The 13,840-nt window shown below is 40.1% G+C and overlaps 1 protein-coding gene across 1 annotated transcript; it reads left to right on the top strand.

The window, feature by feature from the left end:
• Window positions 1-3,317, top strand: lrrtm4l2 (leucine rich repeat transmembrane neuronal 4 like 2; the record flags this gene model as incomplete). Its single annotated transcript, XM_080738550.1, has 2 exons — window positions 1-34; window positions 1,693-3,317. The coding sequence occupies 2 exons, from the start codon at window positions 1-3 to the stop codon at window positions 3,315-3,317; spliced, it is 1,659 nt and encodes a 552-aa protein (XP_080594676.1).
• Between the last annotated feature and the right edge of the window lie 10,523 nt (window positions 3,318-13,840).

The raw sequence follows: 13,840 nt of genomic DNA, 5'->3' as shown, positions 1-13,840 counted from the left end.
ATGGACAAGTGCCAGAGAAGATCAAGCATGAACGGTACAGTATGTCTCCGTTATGAATAATAGTCTTTTTCACCCTTTATGTGCACTGCAGCATCTGAGGTTTAACATTAACAACAACTGACATTACAATCATCCATTACGGACTGTTAAACGTGCAACACTTAGTGCATCAGCTAAAACTGATGGAAAGTGTGTGTGTGTGTGTGTGTGTGTGTGTGTGTGTGTGTGTGTGTGTGTGTGTGTGTGTGTGTGTGTGTGTGTGCGCGCGCGTGTGTGCGTGTGTGCGTGTGTGTGTGTGTGTGTGTGTGTGTGTGTGTGTGTGTGTGTGTGTGTGTGTGTGTGTGTGTAAGAGAGAGAGAGAGAGAGAGAGAGAGAGAGAGAGAGAGAGAGAGAGTGGTGAGGCAGAAGGGGAACCAGACAGGATGAGAGAGAGAGAGAGTATGAGAGAGAGACAGACAGAGGGAGAGCATGAAGAGTGGGGCGGTCTATTCGCGCTCAAACGGATTATTGCGCATGCAGCAGGCTGAACTATCAGTGGCTCCAAGTAAGAAGCAAGTGTGCAGCGTGGCATCGCTTTAGAGATCAAGAGCCTTTATGAACTCCAAGCTGTATTTCATAAACTTGAAACATTGTCTTTTTGGCTAATTGAGGGATAGTGATGCTTACTGTTATGGGAAAAAAGGATGTTTAACCTGCAATTCACTCTCCTGGAAGGAGTTTAATGTTCTTCATATCTATTTCAGTGAACTGATGGTGACGATGGGTAAGCCAATATATGCTATCTAATAGATTAATCAGCAATTTATGTTATGCCAAGGTTACATGCTCTTATTAATTGTATGAGTCTATTGTATTTGTATTTATTTATTTACCTTTTTCACCCAGACCTAAGTCTAGAGGACTATTAAGAATATTAACCTACAGCTTATTTCAAGTTATGATTGCTAACTGCTAAACGAGGGATCACAAAGTGTGAATGGACGTCTTTCAAATGGTTTTGACAAATTATTGCACCAAGAACTTCACTCTCCATGATCAATTCTTACGTGCATTCTTCATGCACTGGGACTAGGAGCTGGTTCTCAAACATAAAATTGAAGAGAATCCCATCACTGAAAAACCAAAAAAGAATATATACCAAATTCACTATAACAAGGGTCTTCAACAGGGAGTCCGGGACGCCTAGGGGGTCCTCCAAATCTTTGTGTGATAGAAACTTTTTTCTCCTTTTTTTATAGTAACCACTTTGAACCCTACTGTCTTTATTCTGAGAACTTTAGCCAAAAATAGCAGATCTACAAGCTCACAACGCCTCACAGCGTGAGGCGTTGTGAACTTGTGAGCTTGTAGATCGGTTATTTTTGGCAAAGAGGTTTGTTGTAGATGGGAAAAAAGAGCACACTAAGTACAGAGTGAAAGGTCAAGTTTATTAAGTATTTACGGTTCAAGTGGTTACATATCTGATAACACAACTTGACATGAATCCAAAATACACTGATGATTGTGCTGTCAAACAATGAAACTATATGGAATCTGGGGGTCCCTGCTTCATCTCTCTCTCTCAGATAAGGGGTCCTTGGCCTGAAAACGTTGAAGACCCCTGGACTACAGTGAAACACTGTATACCTTTTTCTTTTCTTCTTTAAGGCTCTGCCTTTTCACTGCCTCTCTCTCTCTCACTCTGCCCCACAGGTTCTCTGATCTGGGACTGGAGGTTATCGTGTCTTCTCCTGCAGACATGTGCTCTGCTGCTGCTCAGCAGGGGGGAGAGGATGTGCCCTGCAAGTTGCCGCTGTGAAAGCAAGATTGTTTATTGCGAGTCGGGCATCTTCCAAGGCATACCGGAAAACATCTCCACTGGCTGTCAGGGTCTGTCGCTGCGCTACAACAACCTGCTGGTCTTGCTGCCGTACCAGTTCGCCCACCTCAACCAGCTCATTTGGCTCTACCTGGATCACAACTCCGTCACTATCATTGACGCATTAGCGTTCCATGGTGTGCGAAGGCTCAAGGAGCTCATCCTGAGCTCTAACAAGATCACACATCTGCACAATAACACTTTCAGTGCCATTCCCAACCTCCGCAATCTTGACCTGTCATATAATCAGCTACAGCTCTTGCATCCGGGTCATTTCTATGGCCTGCGCAAGCTCCAAAACCTCCACCTTCGCTCGAATGGTCTCAAGCAGATCCTTGTCCGTACGTTTCTGGAGTGTCGCAGCCTGGAGTTCTTAGACTTGGGCTATAACCGTTTGAAGAGTCTCACCCGCACCACCTTCTTGGGGCTGTACAAGTTGAAAGAGCTGCATCTGGAGCACAATCAATTTTCCAGGATTAATTTCTTTCTTTTTCCACGCCTTACCAGCCTTCAGGCCCTTTACTTGCAGTGGAACCGCATACGAGCCATCAATCAGGGCCTGCCTTGGACCTGGCAGAAGCTACAGAAATTAGATCTTTCAGGGAATGAAATCCAGATCTTGGATCCTGCCATTTTCCAGTGTATGCCAAGCTTACAAATACTCAATCTTGAATCTAACAAGCTCAGCAATGTGCCTATGGAAGCTGTCACGGCATGGACCTCATTGACAACTATCAGCTTGGCAGGTAATGCCTGGGATTGCAGCCCTGGCATATGTCCACTCATGGCCTGGCTGAAAACCTTCAAAGACTCTAAGGACATCAGCATGATATGTAGCAGCCCCAAGTCGGTTCAGGGAGACAGGGTGTTGGATGTGGTGAGGAACTACTCAACATGCGTGGAAGTATCCAGTGGGATACCAAACATTACGCTGACTACGCAGACGTCAGCGCCAGTGGCAAATATTACAGCTACCCCACCTCCCCCAGACGCTGTAAGCCAAGGCTCTCCTGCTGAGACACCAACGCATAGATTCACCCCTCCACCGTCACTCTCTCCAAGCGTAACGGGCAAGAAGGCAATCAGGTCCACAGTCGTGATCCCTACAGTGCCCTATATCTTTCCAGAAACACCAACGCCATTTATCCCAGAGATCTTTGAGCACATGGCCTTCCATAAAATCATTGCAGGCTGCGTAGCCCTGTTTCTGTCACTCTCATTGATCCTGCTTGTTATTTATGCTTCGTGGAGGCGCTACCCCAATGCCATGAGGCAGCTGCAACAGCACTCGGTCAACCATAAGCGCAGGAAAAAGACCCGGAAGGAACTTGATCTCAACTCTCAGTTGCAAGAGTACTACCTGAGTTACCATTCAAACTCTGACACTTTGGATTCTCTAGTGACTGAGGCAAGGCCATGCACGTGTACTATATCAGGATCCATAGAGTGTGAGGTCTGAGCTGTCAACTCCATCTTAAAAGACAAAAAGTGCAATTGCAAGCCAGAGGTAAATGTTCTTTCATTTCAATGTTTTTGTAAACAGTAATTCATGTATCTGACTACGAAATGAGTGTGATGTTAATTATTCCCCTGCAATTTGACATTTTACATTAGTTTGGCTATATAATAGGCCTACAGCATGAACTAACCAGTAAGACGCCAAGCGACCTCACCCTAAAGGGCCATGTCTTGGCCATCTGGCCAGTGATGTATATCGTACCAGTTACCCATATATGGAGACCACTTGTACCCAAATATGGAGATCCATGTACTGTATATGGAGATATGCTGTGAGAGCCCAAACATGCTTATACTCAATTATTCGTTATGGGAACGTCCTATGACGTCTATGACATCTGACATCATACTTTACATTCAATCCCTATTATACCCATACATGGAGATCCCTGTCTGTAGAACCAGCCACACATGTATGGGCTGTCTTGGCCATATATGGATTCTGTTAATGTGGTATGTGGCCGATGTGACCTCCATATATGGGCATTCCCATATGAAGTCTTGTTAGATATGGGCTTAATATTGATGATGACATCTCCATATATGGGCATAAAAGGGATTCTGTTAGTGTGGTTCCCCTGACATCAAAGTGATGTCGGAGTGTGATGTCAGAGTGGCAAACCCATAGACCGTAAAGAAGCGCACACGGACAGACGTCCGGATGGAGACATGATGTGCCGTTTCTCATACTAAACTGCATTGTCCAGAACCGCCTATCCGAACGATATTCCCCTATAGAGGGTATGTGTGTGACATCATCATCATACCTGGAGGTTATGCAGGAATGTCTACTGAGTGGAAAGAAATTACTTTCATACATCCAAACAGAAAGTCCTATCTGATTGCATTAAATGACGTTAAACAAAGTTAAACTCACTTAGCCACCCACTTTGCCACTCACTTTATGCATGCACATACCCTCTACAGTATAGGCTATAGGCATATATGGATATCTGGTTGTCCAGAAGTGCCAATCTGATCGCTATGGGACTGAACAACTTAAAACTCAGCATTCCTATCAACAAGGACCCGAGGGTGTGATGAGCTGAGTGGGAAGTCGGTTGAAACAGCGGATCCCAAAACATAAAACATAAAATACCCATAATTCATGGAGTATGCTGATGTCGCCAACATGACATCATAGACTGGCCTAGACTCCAAATATGGGCCTGCCTGACATAGAACTCCATATTTAGGCATAAAGGGGACACAGACAGACAGATACAAATCTCCATGTGAGCATAAAAGGGACACAGACTGACAGATGGGTACAACGGGTACTCTGACCACGGGTACAATGAGTATTGCATAGTTGGGTGAGGCATGCATTTACTTGCATAGAGTAGGCCGGTGACCAGTCTAGAGTGAGTTGAAGAGAAACAATCATGTTTTTACAAATCTCTGTTTTATGCAGACAGGAGAGAGAGCAAATTATATACAAAAAAAGTACAACAAAGAGGTCTGCAATTTTCTGACAACATGAATAACAAACAGACAAACAAGAACAAAAAGAGCAACAAAGGGCTTTTAATACCTTTAAGTTGTCATATCATGTCATATTGTGTAGCTGCCTTAACATTTCAGAGTTGATGTGTTTACAGTGGAAGTGGGTGGAAATCAATGGCAGATGGGTTTCGTGGGTTCTGCTTCAGATATCTCATTTGTACCTATCCTTTATGTCCACAAATACGTTTTCATTATCATTTTGCTGATGCATAAAAACAAACACACACACACACACACACACAGACACACACACACACACACACACACACACACACACACACACACACACACACACACACACACACACACACACACACTGGCAACTGGCAACTGGCAGCAACAGGAGAATGAACACAAAAGCCCCGAGGTACTTCCACGGTTTATTTTCCTCAAATGAGACACTCTTCACTTTTCAATCTGCTACAATCCATTTTGGGGTCCATTCAGAGCTGCATCTCAGTTCCATTTATGAGCTATAAAGAGATATTATGTTGTGTGTGAATCTAATCTCAGGAATGACATTTTGATTCTATTGAATACCTCTATTAAGGTCAAATGTGTCCAATTAATGGATCATTTTTGAAATTATAATTCTGTTTCATTATTCCTATATGAATATTGATTGTACAGACATAAAATCATTGATTATGGCAGTGTAGCCTACATGTAAATGAGTAATAATTTAAAGCAATTAGTGACATTGGGTATTTCCACAGGGGGTGCAGGGGCATTTTATATTTGGAAAATGGTCAAGAGAAATAGGATATAGATGATTTGAACATGCATCATTATCAGCCAGGCAGGAATTTACCCATCGACTTCTTGCTTACACCTATAATACTGGCTAGCCACAGGTTTTGTTGCAATTGTAGAAATATTAGGCCTGAAACATCTAACGTTCAAACATTCTCAAAATGATTATTATTTAAAGAAATGTACAGTAGGTGTCCAGTCCACAATGTTATGTGCTCACTCTTCCGCCTGTCCCCCCTAGCCTATCCCCCTTCCCTAAAGTAAGTATCACAAGGTTAGAACTATCATAAGGTTACTAAAGCAATAACAAAGGGAGGCGGATAAAACACTGGGTCGGGACCCATTTGTGGGTCGAAGAATTTATTTTATGGGTCCCTTGATTTTTTATTTTGTTTCCTACATAATTATTATTATTTAAAAACATTTCCAAAAAAGCAAAAATTTCATGAATAAATAAAAGAAAAACATTTAAGAAATTCCAAAAATTAGAACACAAATGTCTAAGAAGTAGTGAAAATAGCAGATCTCCAAGCTCACAACTGGACCACTGGTTCCAAACACTGGGTCGGGACCCATTTGTGGGTCGCAGAACTTATTTTATGGGTCCCTTGATATTTTTTTCCTACATAATTACTATTATTTCAAAGCATTTCCAAAAATGTAATGAATAAATAAAAGAAAAATGTCTAAGAAATTCCATAAATTAGAAAACAAAAACGTAATGTCTAAGAAGTAGTGAAATAGCAGATCTCCAAGCTCACAACGCGAAGCAAGCAATGCTTTGTGAGCTTGTAGATTTGCTGTTTTCGCTAGTTTTGGTCCCGGGCAAACCTCTAATTTCTCTTTTGGGTCTTGAGCTAAAAAATGTTTGGGAACCACTGGACTAGACTACTAGGGGGAAAAAACGTCTGAATTTCCTATATACTTTAGGCAGCATTCAATAATTTCCATTCCAGCAGAAGGGTAAGGCCTCTATACATGTTCCTTCCAATGTCGGGAAAAAAACATCAATTTGAGACAGGCTTGGGAGTTCTGAGAAAAAGTTCTGAGACCGCTGATCAGAAGTTCTGAATGATGTCTAGTTATATTACCTGCCTTTCCGAACAAAATGCTCAGACATCGAAAGGAGCATGAGTTAAGGAGTTTTGAAAACATTTTAGTTGGCTTTGATCATCAGGATAAAATCCTGCAGTGCCATCAACAAACAGATGGCATTGGAAAGGAAAGGAAATGCTATTAAGATTAAGTATGGATGGGACGATGTCACGATTATTGTGGAAAAGATTATTGCGATTAACGATGTTATCGCGATTATCAAAATATGCTTAAAACTCTTGTTAACCACTTGAACCACTGGCATCCCTATTCTGGGGGGAACGTGAAATAAGAGTGTACTGTACAAAATGCGCTCTTTACAGGTCTGTCTTCTCAAGTATAGAGGGTTTGAAGCGGTATTGAAGCTCAACAAAAGCTAATTGATTCTAATGTATGAGATGTATGTCAGAGGACAATTTAATGATAAATTAAAATCTCTGAGATAGGCTACGATTATTGTTAGTGTTTTTTAATCACAATAAGCGATCATAACGATTATCCTCCCATCCCTATTGGGACCCCTAACATAAAGGACAATACATGCTATCAAGAAGTTCTGAATGATGCAAATGTCAGAAGGAGCATGTATTATTGTGCTTAAAACTAAGCCACAACCATGCCCAAATTTAACCATACATCTAACCCCTCTTGTGCCCCAATGGCCCCACCCAAGGTCTGCCTTTGACAACTAGTCCTATAATAGATGAGTTAGGATGATTAAACAAATGTGAGGTGTTGTGTTTTTGTTGATGTTATATGCCTGTATTCTACCAAAACTGAGGAAAACAACATGTTCACATTATGTTTGTTTATTGTGTTTCTCAAACTCAATGTCTGGTCCGAGTGATGCAGCCTACTGAGTAGTGTTCGTGTCTACTGAAATGGACGTACATAACAGCAGGTGTCTGGTTTGGGACACAAATTGCCAACATATTTATTTGCCGGCCCCACTACAAAAACGAAGCCATGCTGTATGTTGGACTCTGAATCAGCACAAAATATGTTAAGAATCTGCTCTATACAATGTGTGTATAATGCTTAGGGGTGTAACGATATAGTAACTGAATTGAAAAATCGGTTTTAATTTGCCATGATCTAATATATCGTTATGGAAAAGCAAAATATCGTACCGTTTGGCTTTGTATTGTATCGTATCGTTTTATAATCCAAATAATCGGTATTGAATCATTTTGCAATGCAAATTACGTTTCCATTTGCTACTCTTGGTCTATCGTTACAGTAAATGTGTGTAATCTCTCTGTTCATGTTCAAGGTGCGGGTTTGTCCATATGTGTTGAAATATAATGTCCATGTATTTGCTAGAGAATCACAGTGTTTACTTAGAATATTTATATCCATAATAATACATTTTCCATTAAAAAACCTGCACTATTGACACGTTTCACACAGATTTAATTTCTTTGCTAAATAGTTACTATGGCGATTTTAAATCTTTGAATCGAAACGTATCATATCGCCATGAATGAACCAATATCGTCCATGTATCGTAACGTCAACCATGTATCGTGATACGTATCGTATCGCTATGAAATGTATCGTTACACCACTAATACTGCTGCTATGGGACTATAATTGTAGGCCTACTCTTGAAAGGCAAGAAAGAAAATTCTACAGGTTGAGATACCCGTGTAAAGGGTTCAAGGTTCTTGCTATTAGGGAAATATCACCTACACTGTTCTCACTTCACCTCCCCCTCCCTCCACTCAGTTTGCTCACAGGGAGGCAAGAAAATTAAAATAATCCATGGGGGGTGTGCAAACTGTGCATGTGTTATACACCAGACAGAACAAGGGAGCTCACTGCCAGCAGAGATGCATCTACCTTTTATTATCCAACTGATCCAAAAAGCAAGGATTTATTAATCTGATGCTTGAGAAAAATAATCAACACAATCCTTCCACCCCCTTAGAGCAGTGGTCCGAGGACCACCAGTGGTCCTTGGGGGGTTCCAGATGGTCCCCAGCTAAATTATGGAGAGTTGGTAACCAAATTGACCCTCCCATACTGTAGATCTTTAACTGTGTAAAATGAAACCAAATGGACCCGTTTTAATTTTACACTCTCAAGAGTTGTACTTAATTAACAATTAGAGAATGAGGAAGAATTGATATGTTGATCAACGTTTGCCTGTTATCTCTATGGTACCACATCAATACAGCATGAAATTGTAGACAAAATCTTATCTTACGATAACAAAATATATCATTCTAAGTTTTGGGTGTGAGAGGCTAAATCACATCAAATGGTGGTCCTTGGCTCAAATGCAGAATAACCCATAAGACCTGGAATTATTTTATAGCTATTGAAAATTAGCAGATATACAAGCTCACAGCGAGCTTGTAGATCTGCTATTTTTGATTTGTACAAATCTTTGCGGATACTGTATGTATTTTTAAAGCGGACATAACTCAAATTTTGTTTCTGGGGGTCCCTGGAACTAAATATTTTGAGATGTCAGAAACCTGTTTAGGATACATTTATAGAATCGGGTCAACATATTCAAAGACTTTGTCATGATTTTTCAAAAATAGCAGATATACAAGCTCGCTGCGCAGCACTTCTCAGTGACGCATATCTGCTATTTTGTCGTTAAAGCATAAAATAATGGTTAAAGTGGTTAAAATCTAGAGCAGGGGTCAGCAACCTTTTTTAAATGAAGTACCATGTTTTTATTTTCTAGAGCGTCAAGTTAACATGAATTTTAATTACAAATATTTTGACATATTTTGATTGGCAGGACATTGTTATTACGATCATTAGACCCAGAGCAAGAATCCCCGACTCCCTCCCCAGTCAAAGTTCAGAGTTTTAATGAATGTGGAATTTTGTGCAAGATGTAATTTGCCATAAATCAGCTAACTTCATTTAATTGACCACGTTTAAAAAAAAAATTGTTTTTAAAATAAAATAAAATCCTCTCTCTCACACTTCTGCCAGTGTGCCGGCCGGTGATCACCCTCCCCTGTGCCAATGTTGGCACCCGTGCCTATAAGGTTGCCTACCCCTGATCTAGAGTTACACAATTGCCTTCCAGGCCTAAATGGGGTAAATAATGGACCTTGATATGAAAAGGGTTGCTTTAGAGGGCTCATCAGTAGATCAAAACTGTCAGACTGCTGAAATACCATACTGGTCAATAAGGACTTGTGCATCTTGTGCTAACTAATTTATATGCATAAAATAACAGACATGGCTGCAGTTTGTTGTGAAGTATAGATGTATGCGCTGCATATTTCACTTTCTAAACATGAGTCATGATTATTTTCGCCTTCAGGCTGATGTAGGAGTTCGCTGCCAGAAGGATTTATACCCATGTATTCTGTTTCCAGTATTCGCGTTCATGATGAATTTCTCTGAAAGACCAATGGAATCATCTGTGGGTCTATATAGCAAAGCAAATATGACTATGACAAATGATTGGTTGGTTTTATTTTGACAGATATTGTAATTAGTGTTTGATTTGTCGTGCCTTGAATGATGAAATTATATTTTCTGTGTTGTTTTGGGGGGGAAAACCCCATTATGCATTATTAGTCTGTAAGCGTTCAGCAGCTGAGGAGAGGGATACTGTCTAGAGAACAGCAACTAATGATTATTGACAAAACCTGGATGAAAAATGGTTGGAAAGGCCAACTATTGAGTTAGTATATAAAACACGAATACAAGCACATTCCACAGCCTAGCTTGGAGAGTATGGGCCCTATTTTCTATGCTAAACCCTAAACCCCTAAACTTCTTTGCCTTTTTTTTTTTTTTTTTTTTTTTTTTTTTTTTTACTATTTACTCATTTTTAAAGACTTCAAATAGGACACGTTGTGAGCTTGTAGATCAGCTATTTGAACTATTTGAAAATGTTTTTCCAAATATTAAAAAAAGTAAAGAAGTTTAGGGGTTCAGGGTTTAGCATGGACAAAAATAGGGCCCTATATATCCTTACCTCTTACTCTTACCTTTGTTAAAAGCATCGTGGTACCCGGCATTGAGGTGCAAATAGGATTCATCCTCCTGCTGTAGGATGCAAACCCACAAGACAACCCGCGAACAAAATAAGGCCTGTAAAATAATGGCCCTTTAAACATCTCAAAATAATTGTCTCCTGTCTGTCCTGTAAACACTGTGTGAAGGTCAGGTCAATCTGCACTATGAGGAGTAACACTTTGATTGGTATCCCTCAGCGACTTTGAGGTGATGCACTGGTGGCTCTTTTCCAAGGCAACATCCATACAAAGGTCCATTAGTTTGCTGTCAGCATTATTTAGATTACTTTAGTAGCAATTTGATAAAAAGGTACAATAAATATAGCTCCATCCACCTTTCACCACTGTTGTTTTATTATACCTACTCCTCAAATACTGTGCCGTTATTGTCACCGGTTCAGTGGGCCTATTATTCAACAATAGTGTAACTTGTGCTCATAGCTAGCCAAATGCCATCAACTGAACTGAACTCTGCAGCAAAATAATCATGGGGTCTCTTAAAACGTGGGTTTAACCACTTAAACCCCATATGGTTGAGTGGAGTCCCTCAGGGTTCTATACTCAGTTTTCTGTTATTGTGGGGAAAGCCTTCACTGAAAATAGTGATCTTCACACACTCACAAGCTCGCTACGTGTTGCAACGCAACGCGTTGTGAACTTGTCGATCATCTATTTTCTGTGAAAGCATCTCTGCAATACGGATGTTGGGGTTTAAATGGTTAAAATCATTGTTGAAATAATCATTGTTCAAATTAACTGTGATAATGTCCCTCTTTCCAAGTCTAGCACTGGAAATGACAGATGAATTATTACTTTTTTATTAACTACAGAAAATAAGTAATTTAGCTCCACCTTTTTGCAGACTGAATGCCACGTGTAAAATTAACTTGAATTCCAATGGTTTTAATCCATGCTACTGCACTGCTCCAATAGTCCCCCTACAATATTACCCATGAGAACGATGAGTAATTTGCCTCCCAATTGTTCTGACAACAGTGAACTTTACCTGCCAGAACTACTCAACCTAAGAATCTCTGATTTTACCATCCCTTGCCCACTATTAAGTTCAATAGCTTTTTATTGTGCATATCAATAACTTGTGAGCCTTTCATACTGTGCATAACGAGTGTTCAGAAACACTTAATGTTTCTGAACAATAATTGCAACAATGTGTGTTGAATTCCGCTGAAATTCGAATAAAGACAAGATGTAAATATATATCGTAAATACAATTTTACAATATAATCACCACAAATCATACATTTCAATTAGGAAAACTCTATGTTTTGTATGTCTATATTCAGGAACATGGAACGTGGAAAGTGCACATTTTTGTTTGTTAACGGAAAAAGAGGGAATTTGATGAATAGGAGAAAGTTCACACAGCAGAATGTGTTCAGGTTCAGCTTGTTATTGCAGTGCTTTCTTTCTCTCAGCTTGTTATGTCCCAGTTGGTGGTCTAGGCAGGGAGGAGGGTCAGTAACATACAGTATATAGGCTACCCAAATTACACAGGTGTATGTGTGAACTGTTATTCAAAAGTACATTGTTCGAAGTAGAAGCTAACAAATACGGTACTTATTTGTTAGAGCATTTTGTTATTGTAAGTCCAATAACGAAAAAGCACAGGGAAAGGGACTGGTGGTGCCAAAAGGGGAAAGTACAATCTAAACCATTGTCTAAATTAAATAAAGAACTTACCTAGCAAAAGAGAAACAAAAAACTTCCTACACCAACTACTAAGTAACTACAAACTGTGTGACACTCACCTCTATCTTATCTAGTGTACTGAAACTAACATAACAATCACCTAAAATGTAAAGGGTATCCGGAGCTAAAGCTAATCTACCCTAACCCTTCCCTGTAATGGATGGCTAATGCTTATCAAGCAATGTTACAAAACGAAACTGAAGTATTAGGACTGGATCAAATTAGGGAATAACACAAAAATGTCTTAGAGAATGGTAGAAGCAAGGAGGGAAGATGGCAGGCACTCAGGTGATTTATAGGGTCATGGCTGGAGAGGATTGGTGGACCGATGAGTGGAGAGCCAGAGGCGAAGTTGAATGATTATTGACTGATTGAATGAGCTGAACCTGTAAGGTGAGGGACAGTCTGGACAGACAGAAGGAAAAAAACAGAGGGGAGGATAAAGGAACAGACAGACACACGTACATGCCCCACAGCAATACACGTACCGTAACACAGCTTCAGAAGTAAAAGGTCATTTGATTCTAGAGAAAGCATTTCCATTGTTGCTAGATTGACAGAGGAACCTCATTTGCACCTGAAATGTTATCTCAAAAGTCACACTGAACAGAGAAAAACTACTTCTGAGCATCAGATAACTCAGACGCAACCTTTGTTGCATCATTGTATTCATTTAATTGAAGAAAAAAATAAGTGCTACTTCCAATTGTATTATAAGGCCAGCTGATTTTTGAGAGAACTGTTGTTATGAATATTTTAATGCATAAGTCATTGCATTGAGGTATAGGTTTATATTCCTTATATGGAATATGGAGTTAGTACTTAACCACTTAAACGGTATTTATGCTTATTTCACCAGAGTCCCCCAGGGGTCTGTTCATGGCCCCTTCCTTTTATCCCCCTATACGAAAAAAATCTCTTTTCAGAAAAAAGCCAATTTACAAGCTCACAATGCTAACGCGACATATCAGTTGTGCAATTATAGATCTGCTATCTTTGCCTATCATAACATGGCCAGAATAGGGACACTACGGTTCAAGTGGTTAACAAGCAAGGATCTGAATGGCAAATTACTTCATCACAATCTCTGTTTGTTCAGCAACACTGGTACCCATTGCCATTAAATGCTTAACATCACTACCATAATTGCCTCTAATTTATTGTCATTATATTCTCCACAGAACAACCATAAGTACACGTCAGGGCTTCGCTGTGGGCTACTCTAAACTGCATGAAGGATGATAACGTTTGTGCAGCAGCAGGGGCTTTCACCCTGGAACCATCCTACTCAAGATGAAGAACACCTATTCCGTCTTTATTAGCATCAAGGACAAAATGGTGGTATTAGAGGTCAGGAAAGCAGTAGACACGATGAAAAGAGGAATAGATGAGGAACAGTGGC

The sequence above is a fragment of the Nannobrachium achirus genome (assembly GCF_963921795.1).
Source record: "Nannobrachium achirus genome assembly, chromosome: 12".
NCBI lineage: Eukaryota > Metazoa > Chordata > Actinopteri > Myctophiformes > Myctophidae > Nannobrachium > Nannobrachium achirus.
Note: the sequence above shows the minus strand (reverse complement) of the source record. Positions and strands in the feature narration are given on the sequence as shown.